The sequence below is a fragment of the Urocitellus parryii genome, chromosome 3 (assembly GCF_045843805.1).
Source record: "Urocitellus parryii isolate mUroPar1 chromosome 3, mUroPar1.hap1, whole genome shotgun sequence".
NCBI classification, from domain to species: Eukaryota; Metazoa; Chordata; class Mammalia; order Rodentia; family Sciuridae; genus Urocitellus; species Urocitellus parryii.
In genome coordinates, this window is record NC_135533.1 from 165,546,876 (window position 1) to 165,571,120 (window position 24,245).

General features: G+C 45.3%; 1 protein-coding gene across 2 annotated transcripts in view; it reads right to left on the bottom strand.

Moving 5' to 3' along the window:
• Ptprg (protein tyrosine phosphatase receptor type G) overlaps positions 1–24,245 on the bottom strand; it is a 715,889-nt gene that overhangs the window by 100,766 nt on the left and 590,878 nt on the right. For both annotated transcript variants that reach the window (XM_077796194.1, XM_077796193.1), the window contains exon 9: positions 2,765–2,949. In XM_077796194.1, the coding sequence (XP_077652320.1) occupies positions 2,765–2,949 (185 nt within the window). The remainder of the gene's footprint in view (positions 1–2,764; positions 2,950–24,245) is intronic.

Here is a 24,245-nt window from a genome sequence, read left to right on the forward strand (position 1 = left end):
TTGGTCCTAGATGGCCTCTAGAGTTATCAACCAAATAATCTCCAGAGCCATGCAGAGTGCAGAACATCAATAAGAAAATCCTTTGTTCCTTTGTAGTTTGAAGGTCTTGTCGTATCCTGACTATGTATAACAGGGAGCACAAGGCAAGGAAGAACACTAGGCCACAGGTCATGAGACGTAAAGTCATCACACCACTCACTAGCTGTTACTCAATGGCTTTCAGCCTCTGCTACCTTCAACTGTCAAGTGGGAAGAGGAACAGCTACCTCATGGGTTCTTCTGAGAACTGGGTAACACAGGTCAAGCAAACCTTGTTCATGGTGTACCACACTCAACAGCAGACAGAGCACCACTGGTCTAACACAGGAGGTGGACAGGTCCAGCCTGCAGGCCAGATCCGGCCCCTCTTATGTTTTTATAAACAAAGTTTTATTGGCACACAGCCATGACCCAATTATTTATATGTTGCTGATAGCTGCTTTCACCCTTTAAAGGCCCAGATGAATAGTTAGGAGAGACTGTATAACCTATAAAGCCTAAAATATTCATCATCTGGCCCATTCTAGAAAAATGTTTGTGAAACTCTGATCAAATATCACCAGGCAAATCCAAGTCACCATTCCTAATGTGTCATTATAAGAGCCTTTGTAGCTAGATTTGGTGGTGCATGTTGGTAATACCAGTGGCTCCAGAGGCTGAGATAGAAGGATCATGAGTTCAAAGCCAGCCTCAGCAACTTAGCAAGTCCCTAAGCAATTTAGCGTCTAAAAAAAAAAAAAAAAATCAATAAATAAAAAGCGCTGGAGATGTGACTTAGTGGTTAAGAGCCCTTGTAAATGAGAAAATGGAACCTACCTAAAAAGCAGGTAGTACTTGTTTCCCCAAGAAATAAACAGAAGCAAGCAATTTCCATACACTCCTCCCAGTGGATGAGACGTCACTGACCTGTATGTTTTGGGCACAGAGAGCTGCCCCGTGAGCCTCCCCAACAAGGGCGCTTCCCTGGCACAGCCACTGCACACCTCTGATGGGTATGAACATCACTGTGGCGATGGCTGCTGCTTTTGCCTAGAACACAGCTTCCTGATGGGAGCAGCAGGGCAGGGTCTTGTTATTTAACTAAGGCCTCATTTATCTCTTTTGGAAAAGGTGGTGTGACACACGTGGTTCCCAAGTTTGTGGACAGGATGTGGCGAAGGGACCTTACACTGAAGAATGCTATAATCGTTAGGTTCTGCTTTTAGGTTTCTGGAACCAGGGGTGGGAGCACAGCTTTCTGGCCACCAAGTCTGCTCTCTCGATGTACTGAGAAATTAAGAAAATTAATTTTGTGTGTCCCCAAAGAAAATAACCACCCCTAGAAATTCCTAGGGATCAAAACTGGCTGTCAAAGTGTGTTTCTCTCTCTCTGAAAGTAATTTATGCCTCATTCCCTAATCTTCTGACCCATCTTCTGTTCAGAGCACAAAATCTTCACTCCATCTATACAGGGATTTATTAGAATTCACCCCAAGCCAGTATCTGTTCATCTTTGCATGTTTAATTATTTCCCACTTAGAACAAGAAACCAGTTAAGCCAGCGCCTAGATAGTTTCTGCTGATTAATGCAAGCCAGCTTTACTTCAGAGAGGGGAAAATCCCTTACGGGTATCCAGTGGTGACAAGAGAAAGGTTAAAACACATCATAACCTTGGGTGCCTTTCAACAGATTCCTCTCTGATTTCACGAGGGCTCCTCATTCCCTAATGTGACCCAGATAACAAAGTCTAGTGGGGAAATGGAAAATATAAATGGAAATGAAGTGAAAGATTCTCCATCGAAAGAAATAAGAAAAGTATTATTCTATAACTGATTGAATGGGCCCCGAGGACTCTGTATGGAGAGGGAGGGAAAAAAAAAGGTGATAATAGTCATTAAGAATCCCACTAGGTGCCCCGCATTTTCATGCGCATATACAATTACAGGTTTCATTATTCCAACGGCTTCCTTTGATTAAGGATAAATGTAGCAAATGTGTCACTTTGAGTTTCTGTGCAAGTGAAGACTACTGCTTGTTGGAGGGTTTGCTTTAAGAAGGTAGCTTCTGCATACACCATTAAGGAGGGGCCTTGTTGGGTGCCCAGTGAGAGTGGAAATGGGGTGTGGGGTTGGGGAACTGGGGGTTGGAGGGGATTGAGCCCAGGTCGCTCCCAGTGGAGTCAGATGATCTGGGACCTGGGAGCTGCAGAACAGAAGCTGAAGTTCCATGGCCACAAGGATCCCACAGGAAATGGGAGCATGTAAGATAGGACAAATGGGACAGAAGGGAATGGTGGGGACTGTGGTCAGGGGGTGGTGATGTGACAGGAGGAAGTTGAAGGAAGAAAGGAGGCAGAGGTTGAGGTGGAGTAACTGTGATTATAAGAGTGAATACTTATGTAGCACTTGCTGTAAGCCAGAACCTGGGGGATCCTTAAATGCACTAAGCATTTAATTTGTACAGTAATCCTATTGGATGAAAAGGGCCTATTAGAAGCTTTCTATTTGTTACTTATGGCAGCTAAAGCAATCAGTCTTGGAGGGCCACTGCAAAGAACAATTAACTAGCTCTTCTAGGTCAGAGTTCACAGATTCGAGGTCAGGGTGGAGCCCAGCCAGACTCCTTCCACAGTCCACTCCTGTGGCTAGTATGTGGGAGCATAGCCCACGGCAGTCCCTAAGCTCAGCAGGCCCCTCTGAAACTGCAAGGGCTCCAGCCCCTCAATCTGGAAACAGGGGTCCTTACCAAGTCTTTGTCACTGTCCTTTGTGAACGTCTTTTCTTTCTCGTCTTCGTTCTTGGTCCAGCTGTAGGAGATCATGTAGTTCATGATGGGTGGGTGGTAGATGGTCTCTGGCTGGCTCCAGGACACCTGGAGGGCCGTCTGGTTCAGAGGCTGCACCTTCATGTGGATGGGTGGAGAGCTGCAAACTGAAGACACAGACGGCCAGGCTCAGGGGGCTTCCAGCACAGTATGCATTCCACCATGTGCCCCCAAAGATTTCAACCACAAAAAGTTGAACTGATAACACGGCAAACACCCAGACTCCCTTTACCAAAATCCACCTACTACTAACAGATTTGGCCTCATCTGTTCTTCTCTTTCCACCTGCACATACATAAACACACACATACACATACACCTGCTTCTCAGCTAAGTCACTGAAAGCAAATTACAATCATTTTGACATTTCCACCCTAAATACTCTACGAATAAGGACATTCTCCCACATCACCATAATACCACTGTCATACCTAAATCACATACTAGGATAAGCCCAACATGGTGGCTTATCTGTTATCACACCTGCTATCCCTACAGCTCAGGAGGCTGAGGAAGAGGATCATAAGGTCAAAGACAGCCTCAGCGACTTAGCAAGGCCATAAGCAACTTAGCAGGACCCTGTCTCTAAATTAAAAATTTAAAAAAAAAAGGAGGAGGGGGATGTGCAGAGCTGGGGATGTTGCTCAGTAATTAATCCTTCCAGGGTTCAATCTTCCAAGAATAAACAAACAAATAAATAAATACATGGTTGGATGGATGGATGTAGCTCAGTGAGAGATCACTCCTGGGTTCCATCCCCAATACTGAAAGAAAAGAAAAAAAAAAAAAAAAGAAAAACCTCACATACTAACTCAGAAGTCCTATCTCATACATAGTCCATATTCAAATTTCTCCCATTGTCTCAAAAATCTTTTCTTGCTCCCTCCCCTTATCCTCTTTTAATCCAGCATAGTCAAATGACCCTTTCTCATGATTGACTTCTTGTTGTTGCTCCTTCTTTTGTGGTGCTGAGGATTGAACCCAGGGCCTCACACGAGTTTTTTTTTTTTTTTTTTTTTTTTTAAGAGAGAGAGAGAGGGGAGAGAGAGAGAGAGAGAGAGAGAGAGAGAGAGAGAGAGAGAGAGAGAGAGAGAATTTTTTTAATATCTATTTTTTAGTTTTCGGCAGACCAACATCTTTGTTTGTATGTGGTGCTGAGGATCGAACCCAGGCCGCACGCATGCCAGGTGAGCACCCTACCGCTGGAGCCACATCTCCAGCCCCCCTGGTAAACTTTTTGAAGAAGCCGGGGCTTACGGAATGTCCCAACTACAACTGTAGGTGAGATTTTACTGTCAACAGATCAGAGTGTAAATAAATACAATTTAGCATGAGACCTTAAGTAATTTTGAACCAAAAGCACACACAAAACTTTCTCTGGGGCAGCAGCAGTACCCTGCTTAACGATCCTGATGTGGGGTAGGAGGGCAGGCGAGGCTAATTCTTCTGTTTATTCCTGGTGGCTGGGAGATTTTGAGACATGGCGAGATCTACATCTATGCACAAGCCTACGAAAGGGCTGAGAGCATCGAGTGAACCTTTACATGTCTGGGGCAGGCTTTTTTCCTGTCCACACTGGACCTCATGAACCAGATGATTCTTTGCTCCACTTGCTAAAGGCCAGGAGCTCCCTCCCCTTCCCACTGTAACAACTAAAAGTGTCTCCAGAGACAGATGAATATATCCCCGGCAGGGACCATCTGCCCCCAGGTCAGAACCAGTGATCTACAAGGGGAAACAGATCCAAGGACAAGATCATGGGGGCAGAGCCGATCCTGAGAGCCAGGACTGGATGGAGGCAGGGGAGAGATGGGTGTTTTCTAAGTATATCTGAGGAGCACTTGACTCGAACTGTGGGCCCAAGGAAATTAACTGGGAAATTGGGCAAGAAGGGAGAGCAGAGAAAGCGTCAACAGGGACGAGGTTAGCAGGTGGGAGCAAGGCAGAGAAGAAGAGCCAGCAAGGGGCCTGGCTCAGGTGGACAGCAGTCTTAGAGGCCAGACTCCAAATCTGATCTTTTTCCTATGAGACCTTGGAAGCCACTAAGAAGATCAGAACCCAAGAATGACAATCAGATTGTTGCTTGACAAAAAGTTCCACGTGCTGGGCAAGTGAAGAAGTCCCAGAATGAAAGAGGGGCTGTTCAAGGAGGAGTGGACGGTTCTAGAGCTAACAGCTGGTAAAGCTGTGAGACCTAGTGAGGGACCAGGTGAGCAGAAGGATGAGAAACAGAGGACAAACAGGCATGGGGTGCAGAAGGTGGGTAAGAAGGAGGTGAGCACTAGACACAGGTGGTGCATGTTGGTAATCCCAGCAGCTCTGGAGGCTGAGGCAGGAGGATCCTGAGTTCAAAGCCAGCATCAGCAACTCAGTGAGACCCTTTCTCTAAATGAAATACAAAATAGGGCTGCAGATGTGGCTTGTGGTTAAGTGCCTCTGGGTTCAATCTCTGGTATTTAAAAAATTTTTTAAAAGGTGAACCTGCTGGAGTGGGGAAGGAGAACTCAGTTCTGACTGTGAGTGGAGCCCACAGCTAAGCAGCCTACCACCAGCCAGGCCCTCCTATTCCCACCAAGAGCCCCAAACCCAAGGCAGCTCTGGGGAGCAGGACTGTGTTCCAGCCAGAGAAGTGTGGGCCACCTTTCAGGGTGCTCTGCTGAAGAAAGGCAGGGATGGGCTTTGACAGAGGCATCCTTTCCCCCCTTCAACTGCAGAATCACACAGGCCAGTAGCTTTGTGTGACTGAGACAGGAAGGAAGGGATAAATTAATGAGGCTTCCCTACTGCCGGGCAGAACCCCAGGGAAACATCATACTGCCTGCAGTGCAAATGCCACCAGGGCAGGGACATCAAACAAAGAATCTGAAGGGAAGCTTCTCAGATGCTCAGGGTGAAGTGACAGAGCACCGACACTAGGTGGCGCCAAGCTACTGTTTTTTAAACACTTCATAGAGACTGTTCCTCAAGAGCTCCTAGAGGTGGGGGGAAAGGACCAGAAAAGGTACACACCCGCCCCCACCCCTTTCCAAATACTACTAGTGAAAGGGGGAGATTTATATATGGGGAGCTTTCTGCATCTCAGAATGATGACCTCACTTCCATATCTTCCCTCACCTCCTACCATGTTCTTAATTATTTTCCTTTTTCCGAAGACACGCTCTTCCCCACTCCAAGAGGTGAGCTGCAGGAAAACGACATCTCTCTCTAGCAGTTACATCACAACCACACAAATAATTGTTTCACCCACATGCGGATGCGGCCATCCTTCTTATTTATTTCTTGAAATGAAAATAACTGGGTTGCTCTGTGTAGATTAAGATGATTCATGTTAATTAAAAAAAAAAAACACATGGAGTACAAAAAAGTAAGAAGAAAGTTTTAAAAATCAGCCGAAATCTCAATGCAAACCTCAGATAACCCTGGAGAACATTCTGGGGATCAACATCCAGATAGAGCTCTATCGCTCATACATGTGGGGAAGTCCATAAATACCATTTGATGTAAATGGAAGCATGTGATTTGTAAGCAAATTTGCTGTTGCTGCATTTTGTCCAATAAGCCATGGGTATACTTCCTTGCAATACACAGGGCTTGATTATCATCACTTTGAAGGAAATGGAAGAATCCCACTGCCTCAACCTATGAGAAAATATTGAGCTCAGATCTACAGGGAAGCAGGTGTGGCCATTCTCTAATGGGAATCACCTGCCAGGAAGGGAATTCTGTAATTAAGGTCTTGCAAAACCATGCTTGCTCCAGACAACACAACAGAAGAGTCTCAGGCCAGAGGGGACCACAGATTCTAGGCTAAGGAGCCCCTGCCCGGGATCTATGAGAAGCACTGTAGGAACAGAAGCTTCACTTTAGCTGTCTCTTTCTTCACCTTCCTGGACAGGGAGAATGTTTATGGGCACATTGGGACACATTTGGAGGAATAGAGAATGGCAATATTTTTTTTTTTCCATTAAGAACCAAATAGTAAATATTTTCTGCTTTGGTTTCCAGATTTCAACTACTAACTCTGCCTTTGAAGCACAAAGCTGCAAAGGTACTAAGTAAAAATGAGCCAGTGTGACTATGCCCAAGAAAATTTTATTTATGGACACTAAATTTCAATTTCCTATGATTTTCATGTGAAACAAAATTTTTTGTGACTTTTTTTCCTACTGTCCAAAAATATAAAACCCATGTTTATCAAAAGATAGTGGCAGGTGAGACTTAGAAGATAATGGGAGAGGCTAAATTATTAACTGAAACAAGTTTATCAATTGCATATTATTATTTGTGTGTGTGTGTGTGGGGGGGAGACCACGGATTGAACTCAGGGGCCCTTAACCATTGAACCACATCCTCAGCCAGTTTTTCTAAGCTGCTTAGGACCTCACTAAGTTGCTGAGGCTGGTTTTGAACTTGTGATCCTCCTGCCTCAGCCTCCTGAGCAGCTGAGATTATAGGTGTGCACCACCGCATCAGCTCAACTGCAACTATATTCTTAGCAGTGAACTCCACTCCTCAGTTCAGACTGACAAGCCAGCTCCTCCATGGAACTCAGATTCTTGATAGAATTTATAGCTACAGGGAATTCAATTACTGACTTTGTGGAATGAACTGGAGCAATCCCACACTGGAGTGGAAGTGCCCGAGGCTGGTTCCTTTTCTGCCTTGTTTGATACATATTTCTTGAATCTACAGAAGAGGCCAGCACATAGTAGGCTCACTAGAACAAATCTGCTGAACGACGTGTTAATTGTACATGCAATAAAAATCTTAGTTTAATACTGGCCAAATTAGATTGCTGTGATGTGCGCATGCACAAATATGAAACAACAAATCCATTATATATAACTATAATGCACCAGTAAAAAATGTGGCAAAAGAAATCTTAGTCCTTCCCCTAATGGGGAAGGCCTCTGTGACCCCGCTTCTTGCTTCCATCCCCGCAGCTTTCCAGGTCATTTGTCACTTGCTGATCTCTGGTCAGCCCCACCCCAGCTTCAGGGACGATCTGAACGTCATGTGGCCCCTCTGCCCTGTTCACAGTGTCCAGTACACTGTGTCCTCACCATCTGTTCCTCTCACTGGGCTGGAAGCACCCTCCAGGGCAGGGACCAAGCTCTTGGTCGCTAGTGCCCTGGGAAGAGCTCACATTTCAGAAAAAGAGATATCACTCTTCAGTCAGCACCCAGATGAGATTCCCATCTCCAGGATTAATGCCACACAATTCACTGCTGGGGGGTCACCTTCAGGAGCCTGTAGTTTGTGTGGAGATCATGCCCCCAGTCATTATTAACTCACACCTTCTGCAAAGGGATGTTTGCTAATTAGGAACTCCATTCAGTCTATGGAGGCATCAAAAATCCCAGAATGCTCAGCAGCTGGGGTCAGACTGCCAGGGGACCAGATATGCCCATCAAAGAAGGCAGAAAGAGGCAGCTTGCTTCTAAAGTCCTGTTTGCTTGCTCAGTAATGGAGACCCTTCCTTCCAACACAGCCTCCCTAGAAATTTCAAATATAAAGCAGAAAAAATAAGCATGAGAGAGTTTTGCATTTCAGGGGACTGAGCCCAGGGTTAATCCACTACTGAGCTACATCCTCAGACCTTTTTATTTTTAGATACAGTCTTACTAAGTTGCCCAGACTGGCCTCGAACTTGCAATCCTCCTGCCTTAGCTTCCTGAATTGCTGGATTACAGCCGTGATCCACTGCATGTGGTTGGCATGAGAGACTATGAATTGGCTCGGAAGAGCTGGTGTAAGATAGCCCCTTGTGTTCTCTAAAAAGTGGGTGAGTATATGAGGCACTGTCTTCCTCAAAGGGTCAGGGTGAGGATTACAAGAACTGTGGGTAGATAAACTGGAGGTTGTGGGCCTCAGGCATGGGGGGGAGGGCGGGGCAGCAAGCTCCTAGGCCCACACAGTTTTTAAAAAACTGGTATCTTTTATATATACATCTGGTAATTTGAGTCTGCATCTACATGCAGCAGTGTTAGCTGCAGCAGCAGAACAATCATCTCTTTGAGACTAAGGGTGTATCCTCCTGTTTGTCACAGTCCCCACTGTTCCCTATCGCCTCTCTCAGCTCACCTCACCTGCAGCTGCCTGGCACCCAGGGCTGGGTGGGTTTTCTGCTGGCCTAAATCATGCACAAAATTGAAGACTGTTAACTATGCAGAAGGTGCCACACCCAGTTCACTACACAGATATCCCCCATGAGGTGCCCCCGACATCTCCCTTCTCAAAGACCTGATTACAGTCTCACCAGGGTCTGATTGCTTTTCGCAGGCATCTGGGATGGCGCTAGCTGCCAGCTGAGGATTTCTGTCTGCACTCTGAACCACCTTTAATTATGATCCAAGGCTTCGTTAAACAATGAAGAGGCTTCTAGCAGAGCACCCAAGGTCCTCTGATTCTAAATCAATGTCAAGGATATTTTCTCAGCAGTTCCACAAGTAAATGCTAAGTCTCCCCCCAACACCCCACCCCAGGCTCTTCATCTGGGGCTTTAGATAAACTATGTGAAGCCCTGCGTCTGAAGGCCAGTGTCATCTCCAAGTGCCTTCAACTCTTTGGAGTGTAAGGCTCCTCCCGACCCCTCCCAGCATCTGGCCCCTCAAGCTTCACACCTGAAGCCTCAGGCCCACTAGGGACCAGAAGACAGGGAGCCAGGCTGCTTAAACAAAGTGGTTTGGCCTTCATTTCCCATTTCACAATGCTGTCAACAACAACAAAAAAGGAAGCCACTATGGTGAAGGGGGGTTGTGACATCAGCCACCACAAAGGAATGGCCTCTGAGGAACAAGCTGGACCCAAGCTGGCAAGCGCTGTGGGGGAGGGGCCTGCCTGGCTCAGGACAAGAGGGAGCAGGCTGTCTCCTCCTCCAAGAGCAGAGGGGAACAGGGTGGGACAGAGCTGGGAGCCTTACTTCAGACTGTTTTGATGTCTGTCATTTCTGTGGCTCAGGAGCTTTGCAAAGAAATGGCCTCAGGGAAGGATTTCTCTTTTTGAAGGACTGTATCAAAGTCATCTGGGTAAACACAAAGTCCCCAACAGTGGGCCACTGCAGGACTTCAAATCAGGAAGCTCCATGCTCTGGGGTGTCACCTCTTTCACTGTCCAAGAGCTCATGTAGGGCAAACTGCCCTGAGGAAGGTGCTGGAATCCGAAAGGAGGGAATCAAAGCAGAACCCCACCTCGGGTACTTTTGGGATGCACAACTTCCAGACGTGATTGAGTGACAGCTATCTAGCTCCCACGTGCACGCAGCGCGTCCGCCTGGCCTGGCTCTGAGCACGCATGTCAGGTCACCTACGTGTTAGGATCAGACTGGTGAGGCTGGGGGAACATGAAGGTAGGAGAGTAATTCCATAAAGTGGGCCCACGGTGCTGAGCCCCACACACTTTCTTTTCCAAGAAGCAATTTGCCTGCAGTGCTGGCTGCCTGGCCTCAGAGGACAGGACATGTCATATTCCTCAGCAAGCTACCTGTTCACTGCAGGAGAAATGCAGGCCCAAGGTAACCTGATAAGAGACCCAAGTTACCCTGAAGGGAGAGGCTTCTGTGACCAGATCCCTAAACTCTGGAGATAAGGATGGTTCCTGCTAACCATAAAATCTGTAAGAATGCAGGTTAAGAATCCAATTAGAACTGGTGAGCATGTGTGACCTAGAGTTGCCCTAACATCAGGGACTTGAAAGTCTGATGACATTTTGCTGTCAGTCAAAAGTTAAGAGCTGGACCTGAGCAGGAATCTCTGGAAACTTCTGTGGGATTCCCCATAAAACTGGAGTGCAGGAGAGACACATTCTCCCTCTCTTCTCTGAGAGGACCAGCTCTTTCCCTTGAGAGTGTCCCTTTTCCCTTTTCTGAGCTCTTCAATGAACTCATTCCTGCTACTCTGAGTGACATATCTGAAATCTTGACTTGATAGCAAGAATCGGGGTGTGAAGAGGGGGGTCTTTGTGCTGCCTCAGTTTCTCAGAAGCCCCGACTTTGTAACACATGCCCACAGTAACCGACTCCAAAAGGTGGGTTCGAGTATCTTCCCCAATAATGATGAAGACACTGGGGTCCAGAGAGACCAAGTCGCTGAGTGGGGCCAAGGACACACAGTAGAAGGAGCATTCAGAACTGGAAGTGGGATAAAAGTGAATATAGGCTGGTGTGGCCCTTGATCTCCTGCAGATGGCTGTCCAGCAGGAGAAAAGATACCAGTCATTTAATTTTAATCTCCTTTTTTTTTGGCAGGGGGTGGGCACGGGTGTACCAGAGATTGAACTCAGGGGCAATGAACCACTGAGCCACATCCCTAGCCCCTTTTGGTACTTTATTTAGAGACAGGATCTCACTATGTTGCTTAGGGCCTCACTAAGTTGCTGAGGCTGACTTTGAACTCAAGATTCTCCTGCCTCAGCCTCCTAAGCTGCTGGCATGACAGGCATGTGCCACAAGCCCAGCTAAAATAGACCTTCTTAACATTAGGTTCCTTAGGGTCTCTGGGGAGAATTCACCCACTTGGATGGGGAAGAAGCACACAGGTATTCACTAATCTCTGCAATGTAGCATCTTCTTACATTTCAAATGTCAACAAGATTTAGTGGCTTTAGAAGGTCAGTGTGACATCACTAGTTGAGTCTAACAGCTACTAGACCTGCTGCTAAATCTTGTAATTTAAATGTCTTCATCAAGAAGCAGATAAATTAGTACATCAGAATCTTAAAACAATTTGATCACATCTCAGGATAATCAGCTTCCCATACAACCAGTCATATGTTACTTTATGCACATAAAATGGACGAATATGTCAAGAGGACCATGGGATCCACTGGAATGGCTACAAGGGTACCCGAAAGCTTACTGTATTTGACACACATGATACTCGCCACTGCATTGAATATATTCACCAACATTCCACACATCCTGATCTTGCACCACAGATGGTTTAGTAATAAATTATTTTTAAGTAATAACTGGCAGAATTTTTTGAAAAAATATTTACATAATGGTGGCACCCATTTTTTTTTTTTGCCAAAATAAATTGGGGTAAAATCTGTGTTGATTATGCAAGGAAATACGGTAAATGTTCATGGCACTAAGGAATACGCATGCTTTTAAGGAAGATGTTATAGGGGCTCTGTATCAGAATTTAATAAGGGACCCTGATCTACATTTGGCAGGGTGGGTTAGGGAAGTCGCGCTGAGCAGAGGGATTTTGGAGCTGAAATCTGAACAATGAGGGGCTGGGGATTTAGCTCAGTTGGTAGAGTGCTTGCCTTGCATGCACAAGGCCCCGGGTTTAATCCCCAGTCCCAAACACACAAAAAAATAATAATAAATCTGAACAATAAATTGGTGTTAATACAGTGAACAGGGAAAGAAGCTTGGGTGGGTCAGACAAAGAGAAGGGCTGCAGAGACCCCGTGGGGGAAACCTGGAGAGAAAGCTAGTGTGTCTGGGAGCATAGAAAGAGAAGGACTGGGTCGAGATGAGGTCGCAAGGCCAGCAGGTGGGGAGCCAGGGTACCTCCTAGGGTGGGTCTGACTCTGGAGGCCAGACTGTGCTGGATGTCCACTTTGCAATGTGGGAGACCTTGGTTTCAGTCGCCCCAAGTTCTGCCAAGCACTAGGACAACTGCTTTAGAGCTTGAAGTTTTTGGTGTCTTAACTGATGTAACCTGTAGCACGAGAACTTTCTCCCACACCGTGCAATGGCCTCTCCTAGCAGCACCAGGCACTGCCGGGGAAGGCAGAGGCTGAAATGCGATTCTCCTGCCCCCCGAGCGGGCCTGTGCTTTAGACTTTCCCACATTACGCTATTCCTGACACCCCAGAGCCTTCCAGTCTTTTTTCCCTACACCATGTCTCTCTTCCTCTGCAAGCTAAAGGCCATGGGAGGTGTCCCTGTCCTAAGCAGGAAAATAAAAGCATTGTTCAGCTCAGTGCTAGGGGGATGACAAAGTTCATAACAATGCATCTTCCTAGCCCCAATGGACATTAACAGCCGCGTCCTGGATTCTGCCTTCAACTTTAAAATGCTGTGATTGCCTGCTAAGAGAGAAGAGGTGGACAGGCCCCACCTAGACTGAATGCAGCTTCCTCTGCACAGTGTCTCTTCCCTTCCTCTGCTTCCCCCTGCCTGGCTGTGTCATGGGATCTGTACCAGAGACCAGGCAACGGCAGGCACACACCCAGTACCCTTGTATTACAGGGGTTTCCCCTGGCTGAGACTCCTGATTAAACTCAGGTGCCCTTGACCACTGAGCCACATCCTAGTTTGTATTTTATTAAGAGACAGGGTCTCACTGAGTTGCTTAGTGTCTTGCTTTTGCTGAGGCTGGCTTTGAACTCCTGATCCTCCTGCCTCAGCCTCCTGAGCTGCTGGAGTGGCAGCGCTAAGATGATATTAAAACTGTAAAGAAGCAGCTGGGTAAAGAAGCAGCTGGGTCACTTAAAATAGAGCCCGAAAGCTGCCCTTAGCGATGCGAGACTGATATCCAAACACTATCCAAGATCCAAGAGCCTATAAGCCAGCTAAGTGATCCCAACAGCCATGGCAAGAAATCAGCTAGTCACTCACACAGATGGGCTAAGCTAGTCTTTCATTTAAATAACTTATTTAAGATGATTATGATTGAATTGGTCAAGATGTCCTCATTTGTTTTCCATCTGGCCCTTAAAATAATTTCCTTCTTAGAAACAGGCTTGGTACCTACTGTACTTGAAAGGAATACCTGACCCTACACCACACATTCACCAGACTGGCTCTGGAGCTCTGATTCTTCCTAGCTACCTGCTGCTGGGGTGAAGTGGTAGGAACATTCCAACCTCACTGCAACCCCCTAATGGAACATTTGGATCCATCAACTTGTCATTTGGTAAGGATGGCCCTACATTGTATTGTTTTAGTTTTTTTTTTTTTTTTTTTTCTGTGTTCAGGTAACTGACCTTGGTCAAGGGGTCCCAAGAAGCAAACAGGAAGCCATTTGCATGGAGACTAGACTAGGAATGGGCAGCGCCCTCTAGTGTTCCTGGCTGGAAATCAGCAGATTTTGATGCACAAGGAAGAGACAAGAGACACAGCTGTCCAGTGGCTGCCTCTAGCAAACAGGTCCATTAGCTGGAGGAGTTGGGCTTTGCGGCTGGCAGATGATAACCTGCCACTTTAAATGGTCAGCACATTTCTCATTGAGAAGGCTTCTGTCTTCTGGGAAGTGCAGAAACCACACGTGTCTGTGCACTTGATAACACCTGACAGCATTTAGTGTCATATACAGGCCGAGGCTTCTCTCTACAGGCACAGATTCGAAATGTGACAGCCAAGACATTCATTCCAGCTCAAGTCGGGGCTTTGGAACCATGAGACTGCCCAAGAGTAAAACACCGGGCCACTGCCTGTGCTAAGAGGAAAGGACCACTGGCCAGGGTCCCCTCTGCTAGGTGGTCACAGATGTTCCTTGATTCTCAGGGACAGGCAGGTGAGACTATTTCTTATGCTACAAGAAAGCAAGGTTCTTTCCGTATTCTTGGAAAGTACCTGACCAAAAAACAACCTCAATCGCCTCAGCTTGAGAATAAAAACTGGGAAGAATGGGGAAGATAAATAGTCTTGTCTCCTGGCTTCATTCCTCCTGTGGCTCTGAGGAGCGCCATGCAAACATCCCGGAGCCTCATGCTTCACGGGCTGTGAATGCTAGTTAGCAAGGAAGGGAAGGCATGTCACTCTGGGAGGAAGGATGCTATTGGCCTTTATTAATTTCAGATTGCTGTTCACAGGTGCCCATGCAAATAAACCCAATGTCAGAGAAAATTCTGGTGAGCAAAGCAAAGCAGAAACAGGAGGAGGGATGCTACCTTGGCCTTGAGCATCAAACTCTGCCCACCTGCCTGGAGACAGAGGATTAAGTAATGAGGTAATATGTATAAAGTTTGAAAATGATTGACAGCCCCTCCTGTGGGTTCCCTGCCTCAGCTCAACAACTCCCAAGCCATGACAGCAGTGGTACCTGGGAGTATCCTGACAATGGTCCCTGTCACCCTAGGTGTCTTCAACTCTCTGCCTTTGGGCTGTTCCTTGGGATAGCAGGGAAAGAACCTCTCAGGATGAATGTTTCCATCCAAAGTGTTTTATGGTCCGAGTGGAAGACAGCTTCTCAAGTAGCTGATGCCTCTGACTGCAGGTTCTAGAAATGGCATGGAATCTAATTCCAAATGCCTAGCTATGTTCTCCCCACAAGAGCGCCTAGCATGGCGAAACATCAAATGCCCTGGTTGTGCCAACTCTTGTGGCAATAATCTTCTAATCCTGGTCACCTGCCATGCAAGAGTTAATAATCCATCCACTCATCCATCCATCCATCCATCCACCCACACCTTCATGCATCAACCCATCCATTTCCCATTCATCTGTTCAATACAATATTTGTTGAAGGATCATCAGTGATTATAGTACCCTTTTTCCAAGAGACAGGGCGGGGTGAGGGGACAATTCTAGATGGGACAGGAGCCTGAGGCTCTTGAGCACTGAGGACTGCAGCAGAGGAAGCCAAGGGAAGTGACGAGGAAGACGGTCTGGGCAGCGGGCAGGACTTAGCTGGTAGATCACATTAGGGGCCATGGATTTCCCTGGCAGGCTGCCACAAGGGCAAAGAGCCTGGCTTCACTCTTCCTTGAGGAAGCATGATCCCCTCCTTCTGAAATGCATTCTCCAATGTCTGTGTCATATAGTGGCTCTGAGGGTGCAAAGAGGCCACCACTATTCGACAGACCAAAAAGTACAATTATTTGCAGACTAGTTTCCATGTCCCAGACCTTGCACTATCTGTCCTGTGACTGCCTCATTTAAAAGGTCAGAGGCTGATTCGAGGTATTTCTATTTTAGAAACAAGGAAACAAAGGCTTAGATGCCAACTGGATAAGGTTGCGTAGGAGTAAATGGTTGGCTGAGGACTGGAGTCCAGCTTCGACTGACTCCCAAATCTCTCCCTATATCTTTTTGGTACTTGGGATTGAACTCAGGGGCACTCAACCACTGAGCCACATTCCCAGCCCTATTTTGTATTTTATTTAGAGACAGGGTCTCACTGAGTTGCTTAGCACCTCACTGATGCTGAGGCTGGCTTTGAACTCCCCATCCTCCTGCCTCTACCTCCCCAGCTGCTGGGATTACAGGCGTGTGCCACTGCGACCAGCCCCAATCTATATTCTAACACTGCCTTGTACTGGCCCATCAGTCACTAACGATGGCTGTACCCGGCTGTGTTCTGATGATTCAAGGCTGCACAAGCTCCCCCTCCTAGAAGGTCTCACCGTCCAAATCCCTACTTAGGTGCACTTGCCTCCCAGATACTGAACCCCTGACCAAGGCCTCAGTGACCAGTGTCCTGAGCCCCCAGAATAACTTGACAAAACAGATAAAGCCAAGTAGATAATGATGGAGGCCAGTGGTCCCTTCTTAGGAAGGAAAGAGCATTAGATCCCAGCAGTATGTTTAGTTCCAAGTCCCCTTCATTCAGGAGTAATATATGATGTTGCTCAAGCCACCTGATGACATCTATAACAAAGAGGCCACTGCCCTTGGATCCCCTCTGTCCTGCAGGTGATGGAAGGAATGCAGAGGATCTTGGTTCACCACCACTTGGCTGAGAGGCTCCGGGTGAGTTCACTATGTTCTGTAGGTGCTCGATCCCTCGGCTGTTAGGGAGAGACTTGAGACTTCACTTCTCTCTTAGCTTACTCCACTCATCCCTGCCCAAATGCTATGCTCCAACATCCCTTCCTAGCAGGTCACTTCTGTTTCTATCATGGTAATCCTCAGCGGACCTAGAATGTTCCCTGGCAGTCTCCAGCTGGTCTTGTGGACTCCAAATCCTCTGCCAACACTGTCCACACAAAGTGATAGGCTCACATCCCTGTTCAGGTCATTCTGTAGCACTGCTTAAAACTGTCCAAGGATGGACTGGGGCTGTGGCTCAGTGGTACAGCGCTAACCTACCATGATGAGGCACTGGATTTGATCCTCAGCACCACATAAAAATAAAGATATTGTGTCCATCTAAAACTAAAAAATGAATATTAAAAAAACAAAACAAACAAACAAACAAAAAACTATCCAAGGAGCCGGGCATGGCAGCACATGTCTGTAATCCCAGCAACTTAGTGAGGCCTTAAGCAACTCAGCGAGACCCTGTCTCTAAATAAAATAGAAAAAGGCCTGGGGGTGTGGATCAGTGGTTAAGTACCCCTGGGTACAATCTATAGTACCCCCATTTTTTTTAAAGGGACAGAATCTTCAAAAGTAAGATAACTAGGAATATTCAGGGTCATAGCGCTTTCCTGTCCTGAAAGTTTCTGGAAGTAAAAAGACAATTTTGGGGAAGAATTTCTGGGTGGGAAGTTGCCTATAGAGGAATGAAGCATCTATATCAGAGCTTCTTTTAGTAAGACAAAGTAACCCCAGCATATTAAAAATGATTAACCTGAAAATAGAAAAACATTAGTATTTTCTCCAAAAATAGCAAAAAAAAAAAAAAGTGATGATTTCATGTCAAACTTATTTTTTTTAAAGCAATCATGGGTTTACTTCTCTGTTTGCTAATTTAGGTAGAAAACGTGACACTCTTCCTCAATGTATTCTGATTTAAAACCGGCTAGTTACTCAGGCATTCTCACATGGAGGTGTGTGTCCTTAAGAACTGCTTTTAGACAAAACAAGAGGCAATCTTTAGCACTGAAAAATGGAGCTGAAAAAAGACATCCATCAGCAGAAGCCAAAACCATTTTCCAAAAAAACCAGCACAGACTTACGAGACTGAAGGGTATGCAGGCAGCCCAGTGTCCTCTCTATTTCCTCTGCTTTTATTACATTACACAGTGTCACTTTAATTAAGCCATCAAATCAAATTATCAGATCAAGTGCTTCTGATTCCACTGTGGGCTGAACAGGTTTCGTTAAATTAATAAACCATATGTTTCATGTTGTTGGAAGCAAAGTTATTTTTCGCCATTCACTGTTCCAAATATCTTCACAATGGACGGTATTCAGCACTTAATCACAGAATGCTCTTCCATGTGCCTGGGACAGGCTGCAGAATAACCGAAATGACAGCCCATTAAATCCTAAAGTCTGTCCAAGTTCCTTACCGATAAAGGGCAGAGTGGCGGATCGGATGTCCCTCAAACAACCCACAGAGTCTAAATATTGTTTCCATTTACTGGAAACTAAAGCGTTATATTCTTTACGGATGACACCCATTATGTCTTTCTTCAGCAACAATCCAATATTAAGATGACTTTTTCTTCCTTTCCCTTTGGTATCCTAGGTGCCCACGTCTCTCCTGCTTGGCACCGAAAGGCTGAATCCTGTTCCTTCTCTTCCAGTTCCTTCCATCATCCTGACAGAGGGCAGGATGGGGATGCATTTCCTCAGGCGCCCACCACAACTGTGCTGTAGTTCATGGTCAGAGCCAGGGGAATGAACAGGGTGGTGAGGGACTATGTTCCGTCTTCTGTGGCTCTGGCTGCACCTCTGATGTGAAAGATGATCAAGTGATAAGGGGACTTGGTAAGTAGACCATGACCAAGCTGAAAAAAAATCTCTAATTGCTCTTAGGGTCTTGCAGTGGAATCGAAGAGCAAAACTGATCAACTCAGTCATGGGCACTACCACCATTTTGTTTTTCCTTTAATGCAGAGGATGGGGCCTCAAGAACACTAAGCCTGTGCTTTACCACTGAGCTGCAGCCCCAGCCCCATGACTACCTGTAAGACATTAAGCATTTCCCTTAAAAAAACCTATGATTTCTTCATCTTAGTCTGACCACCCCCTCCCTAGAGCAGGGGTCTGTAAACTGGGATTCCCAGGCCAAATCTGTTCTGTATCTATTTGTGTAACTCAAGTTTTCCTGGAAGATTTTTCCTATACCTATTCATCTGTAAGGTGTCTGCAGCGGCCTTCCTGCCGCTATGGCTACATTGAATCATGGCAACAGTGACCACTGGGCCTACAGAGAGTCTAAAATATTCACTATCTGGCCCTTAGCCAAGAATGTTTTTAAATAACTCAAGCCTTCCATCATTAATTTATTTTCCTTTCTTCTGTGACAGCAGCCCACTAAATGTATACAACATCATAGTTTTCTTGAGCATTGAAAGCTATCCATAATGATTTAATAGAGAATGTCAATCCAATAAGCTTTGTTCATCTTGAATTACCCAAAGATTGCAGAATACCACCCTCGTCTTCTTGAAATCTTCTCAAAATCTTTTGTTTTCTGTAGCAGGCTGTGTTGCATCTTTACTGTTTCCATCTCTAAGGTCAGTCATCTGAGTCCTGCAGGATTCTTGAAGACTATTAGCATCTGTGGGGGGATTTTGACCTACAGCCCTGTTGAATTACTCCAGTTTTCTTTGGAGGGGAGGGGGAAGGTAGAACATTTGGTCAGGTAGGGGTCCGTGACAGATGCATGTGAAGCAAAAAGTAGTATCCTTAATCACTAAGGGAGTAAAATTAAAAAGTACATAACAGCCAGGCATGGTGGTACACACCTGTAATCCCAGAGGCTTGGGAGGCTGAGACAGGAGGATCGTGAGTTCAAAGCCAGCGTCAGCAATTTAGCAAAGACCTAAGCAACTCATGGAGACCCTGTCTCTTAAAAAAACAAACAAACAAACAAAGGCTGGGTATGTGCCTCAGTGGTTAAGCACCCCTGGGTTCAGTCTTGGTACCAAAGGGGCGGGGGAAATATAGAAGAAAAGTACTTCTCATTTACTAGGACACCTAAATTTGAAAAGATGCACAATAACCAGTGTTGGCAAAGACACTGGAACTCTCATACAGTGTTGATGGGAATATAAACAGATGCCACCAACTTGGAAACAGTCAATTCCTCAACACTATTAACTTAAGATTATGACAGGATTTAACAATTTTCCTGAATTTATATCTAAAAGAAGTAAAAACACATATCTACACAAAAACTTGAATGTGAAGGTTCAGAGCAAATTATTCATAATAGGAAAAAAGTGGAAAGAAAACAAGATAATACCTAGTAATTAATACACGGATCAACAAAATTTTGAAATCTTCTTCAAAATCTTTGGATCAACAAAATGGGGTATACACAGATAATGCTACATGATTTGACAGTAAAAATGGAACTAATCTTTAATACATGCTCTTATGTGCATGGATATAAAAAAATTGTTAAGTGAAAGAACCCCGAGATTAAAGTATTCTATGATCTATTTTTATGAAATGTCAAGAATAAACAAATTGCTATTATTTAGATGTAAGGTATCTCCAAAAGCTTTTGTGTTGAACAAATGTTGGAGATGACATGAGATTATGAGAGCTATAACTGAATTGGTGGATTAATCCACTTGATGGATTAGTAATTTCAAAGGACTACTGGATGGGGTGGTAACTAGTGGCAGATGGGGCATGGTTAGAGGAATCTGGTCACTGGTCACCTGGTCCCTTCAGGGTTTAACTTTTGACTCTGGTGCCTGAATCTCTTTCTCTCTGCTTCCTGGCTCATGAGTTGAGCAGCTGTCCTCTGCCACACCATTCCACCATGGTCTCTCTCTTGGGCTCAGAGCAATGGAGTAGGCTGACCATGGGCTGAACTTCAGAGACGGTGAGCCCCCAATAAACTTCCCTTCTTGAAGTTGTTTTTGTCAGGTATTTTGGTCACAGAAATGAAAAGCTGCCTAACACAGAAATCCTTAGAAATAGAAAATACATTGTGGTTGCCTAGGGCTGAGGGAGAGAGCAGGGGAGGGCTGAGGGGAAGAAGAACAGGGAGGGAGTGACCTGCTCATGGGATTAGAGATACTTTGGGGTGATGAACATGTTTCTGGTGATGGCTATACAACCTTGTGAATACACTACAAACCACTGAAGTGTACCCTTTGTATCTCAATAAAGCTATCAGTAAACCACAAGCAGAGATACTATTCAGCAATAAAAACAATGACCTACTATATGCCACAACGAGGCTGACTCTTAAAATCCTACCACCAAGTGAAAGACCAAGACCAGAAGTTGCCTGGGGTTGAGGACAGGAGGAAGCCCTGACCACGGGTGGGCATGCACAACTGTCCGTGGCCATCAAATGCCCTATACCTAGACAATAGCTAGGGCGGCAGGGCTATCGATTTACTAAAACTTACCAGACTCTATATTTGTGATACTTGAATTTTATGTACATCATGCTCTCCCAAAAAGCATGTTAAAAAAAAAATAGAAGGGGGCACATGGCGCACACTTTTAATCCCAGTGGCTTGGGAGGCTGAGGCAGGAGGATGGCAAGTTTAAAGCCAGTCTCATTAACTTAGTGAGGCCCTAAACAACTCAGTGAGATTCTGTCTCTAAAAAAAAAAAAAAGGCTGGGACTTGGCTCAGTGGTTAGTGGCCCTGGGTTCAATTCCTAGTACCAAAAAAAAAAAAAAAAAGAAAAAGAAAAGAAGGAGAGTTGAGGATGCAGTTTGGTGGTAGAATGCTTGCCTAGCATGCAGGAGGCCCTGGGTTCAATCCCCAGAATTGGGGAGAAAAAAAAAAGCAGATTTCCTGTTCTGCAGGGAGGAGTGTAAAGTGATATACACAATCACTTTTGGAACGGTCTGGCAACACCTAACCAAATATCAACATGTGCAGTTTAGGATGCAGCCATTTACCCCCGGATATATATATATATGTCCAACAGAGATGAGTCTCTATGTTCATGAAAAAGCATGCCCAAGAATTTTTCATAATCACTAAAACTTGGGGATGATCCAGGATTTCGTGTATACTGTAAGATGTAAACAAATTCTGGAACAGTCAACACTGAGAAATTCAGCAGTAAGAAAGAACCACATCTACAGGCAACGACACAGGGACACTCAAAACCAACAGGCAGCCAAAGCAGCATGACACACCGAAGGAACCGCCAGGTGATTCCAGGTACATGAAATGTACAAACAGGCCAGGCCACTTTATAGCAGTGGTTACATCAAGATCAGGTGGTTGTGAGTTTGCTGAGGGGCTGGGGATGTTGATTTATTGATCTGGGCACTTGTGACTCATGTGTGTTAAGTTTGGGGATATTTATCATGGTATGCACATATTCCATGTGACCTTTCTGTGTGTGCAGGACACTCTAATGTTGAAGGCTGGGCATGGATTATACCTATAATTCCAGCGACTCAGGAGACTGAGGCAGGAGGATGGCAAGATTGAGGCCAGCCTCAGCAACTTAGCAAGGCTCTAAGGACTTAACAAGACCCTATCTCAAAATAAAAACACCAAAAAAAGGGCTGGAATTGTGGTTCAGTCGTTAAAGCACCCCTGGGTTCGACCCTTGGTATCAAAACAAAACAAAATAAAGTAAAATATCAAAGGAGTTCAGGAAATGACATTCACAAATATGCTACTTTGGATTCCAAATTGGATGCCAAATTGCTTTCCCTGGGTTCTCCTTATCTGCATGCAGACACATACTCTAGAAGGAACTCCATGGTCATGCTTACCCTCCCTGGGAATCTCACCAGCCAGCAAAAACTAACTTGTATCCCAGGGGAGGAGACTAGGGGTTGGCAACATGCCCAACAGACTTCGTCACAGGCTGTTATCTATTCTTTAAGGACACATTTGCCTTTGCCAGACATCATTTCCTCTCCCCTCTCCCATCTGAGGGGAGTATACAAGCTCCCAGACCCCACTGCATTTTTGGATACTCAATCTTCTTCAGAGTGATGTGGCTGTATGGCCAATACATTAGTAGACTTTTCCCCATTTGAATCTGCCTATAGTTTATTTCACTGACTCAATTACCTGGGGGGGAGGGGGGTAAAGAGAAAGTTTACACTCCCCAATGGTTTAAAAAACAGAACTGTGTCCCGGATCTCTATTTTCTCTGTCCCTTGATCCTGCAAACTGTACACGTGGAAAAATGAAAATCCATACCCCCATTTGAATCAAATGTGTGATATGTCAAGATCATTGTATTGTCATGAGCAACTAATAAAAAATAAATTAATTAATTAAAATAACCTGGAAAATACAAAAAAGAAATTATTTTAATATTCATACAACTTAAGAGTCAGCAATGGGTATAAGGATATTTGGAATAAGCCTTATAAAACGTAATTCTCCACATTTAAGGACGGGTCCATGGCACGGGCCAAACTCAGAGAAGGCCTATTTGGTAGAAGATCTTGCCCAGTTTGACACTTTAATGCAAGGAAAACCATTCCATTCTGTCCTGGATAATAAAGGCCACTCTCTCTCTCTACACAGCAGATGTATCTGTTGCAGGCTCAACCTATTTATCAGTGCCACAGCCTCAGCAATTCTGAGCCACCAAATCTGGTACTCACTTGAGATATAAATTCTTCACCTTCTACATATCTCTTAAGAGTCCTCCTTCTCCCAAGCAAGTTCCCTTGGGAGAAAGTCTCTTGAGCTTATTCATTTTTTAATTTTTAGCTAAGTAAAAAAAAAAAAAAAAGTATCCCAAGTGAGGTTTTCCATGCCCACCTGACCTGAAACCTCTCACGGGTTTTAAGCTTTCTGAATTCTCCCAATGCCCCAACACAGTAATGCCGGCAACACAGTGTCAGCTCTGATGACTTGGATCTTAAGTTGAAATTGAGGAAAGCTGGCTAGGAGAAAAATCAGAGAAGCAGGAAGGGAAGGGTCACATGCCCCCCTCTTCTTCCAGCTCATGTTCAGATAGAAGAGTCTGGAAATGGGATCCTTGTTCTCAAAAAAGTGTGTTCAAGCAATGACCCACTGGTTCCTATAGAATTCACATACTTAAAAATTGGTCCTTTAGCTGGGTGTGGAGATGCTCTTGAAACAAAATCTGCCCAGCTAACTGATCACACCAAAGACCACAGTTTACACCCACATTGATAAATGACAAAGCTCTTTCCAGGTCACCCAGTTCTGAAGGAAGGGGGCACTGAGCTAGGAAATGCCCCTCTCTTCACACCAAAGGAAACACATGTTCATTTCATGCGAGAAAGCTGAAATGGAAAATATCAAGATGCTCGGGAAGATAAACTTTTGCTTATCAGATATGGGAGTTAGCTGTTGAATAGTGTTAAGCAGCAAGGGGTTTCCCAGTGGGGGGTGCAGAGGCGGACCTGGAGCATTTGCTGCTGTGAAGAGGAACAGGAAAGCTACACACACAAGGGGTTGGGAGTAATGCAAAGGCAATGATGTTGAGCTCAGAGAAAAATGGAGAAATTCCACAAAAGTATTGTTTAAATGGCACTAGTTTTGAAGTACAAGGTAAAAATGCAGAGAGGATGACTGATTTATTACTTGTCAAAAGGGCAAATTTGGAAAAGATCCTGAAGATCAGAGGGACCCAACATGGTGGCCGGGGAGGAAGCAGCACTTTCAGTATCTCCACATTAATGG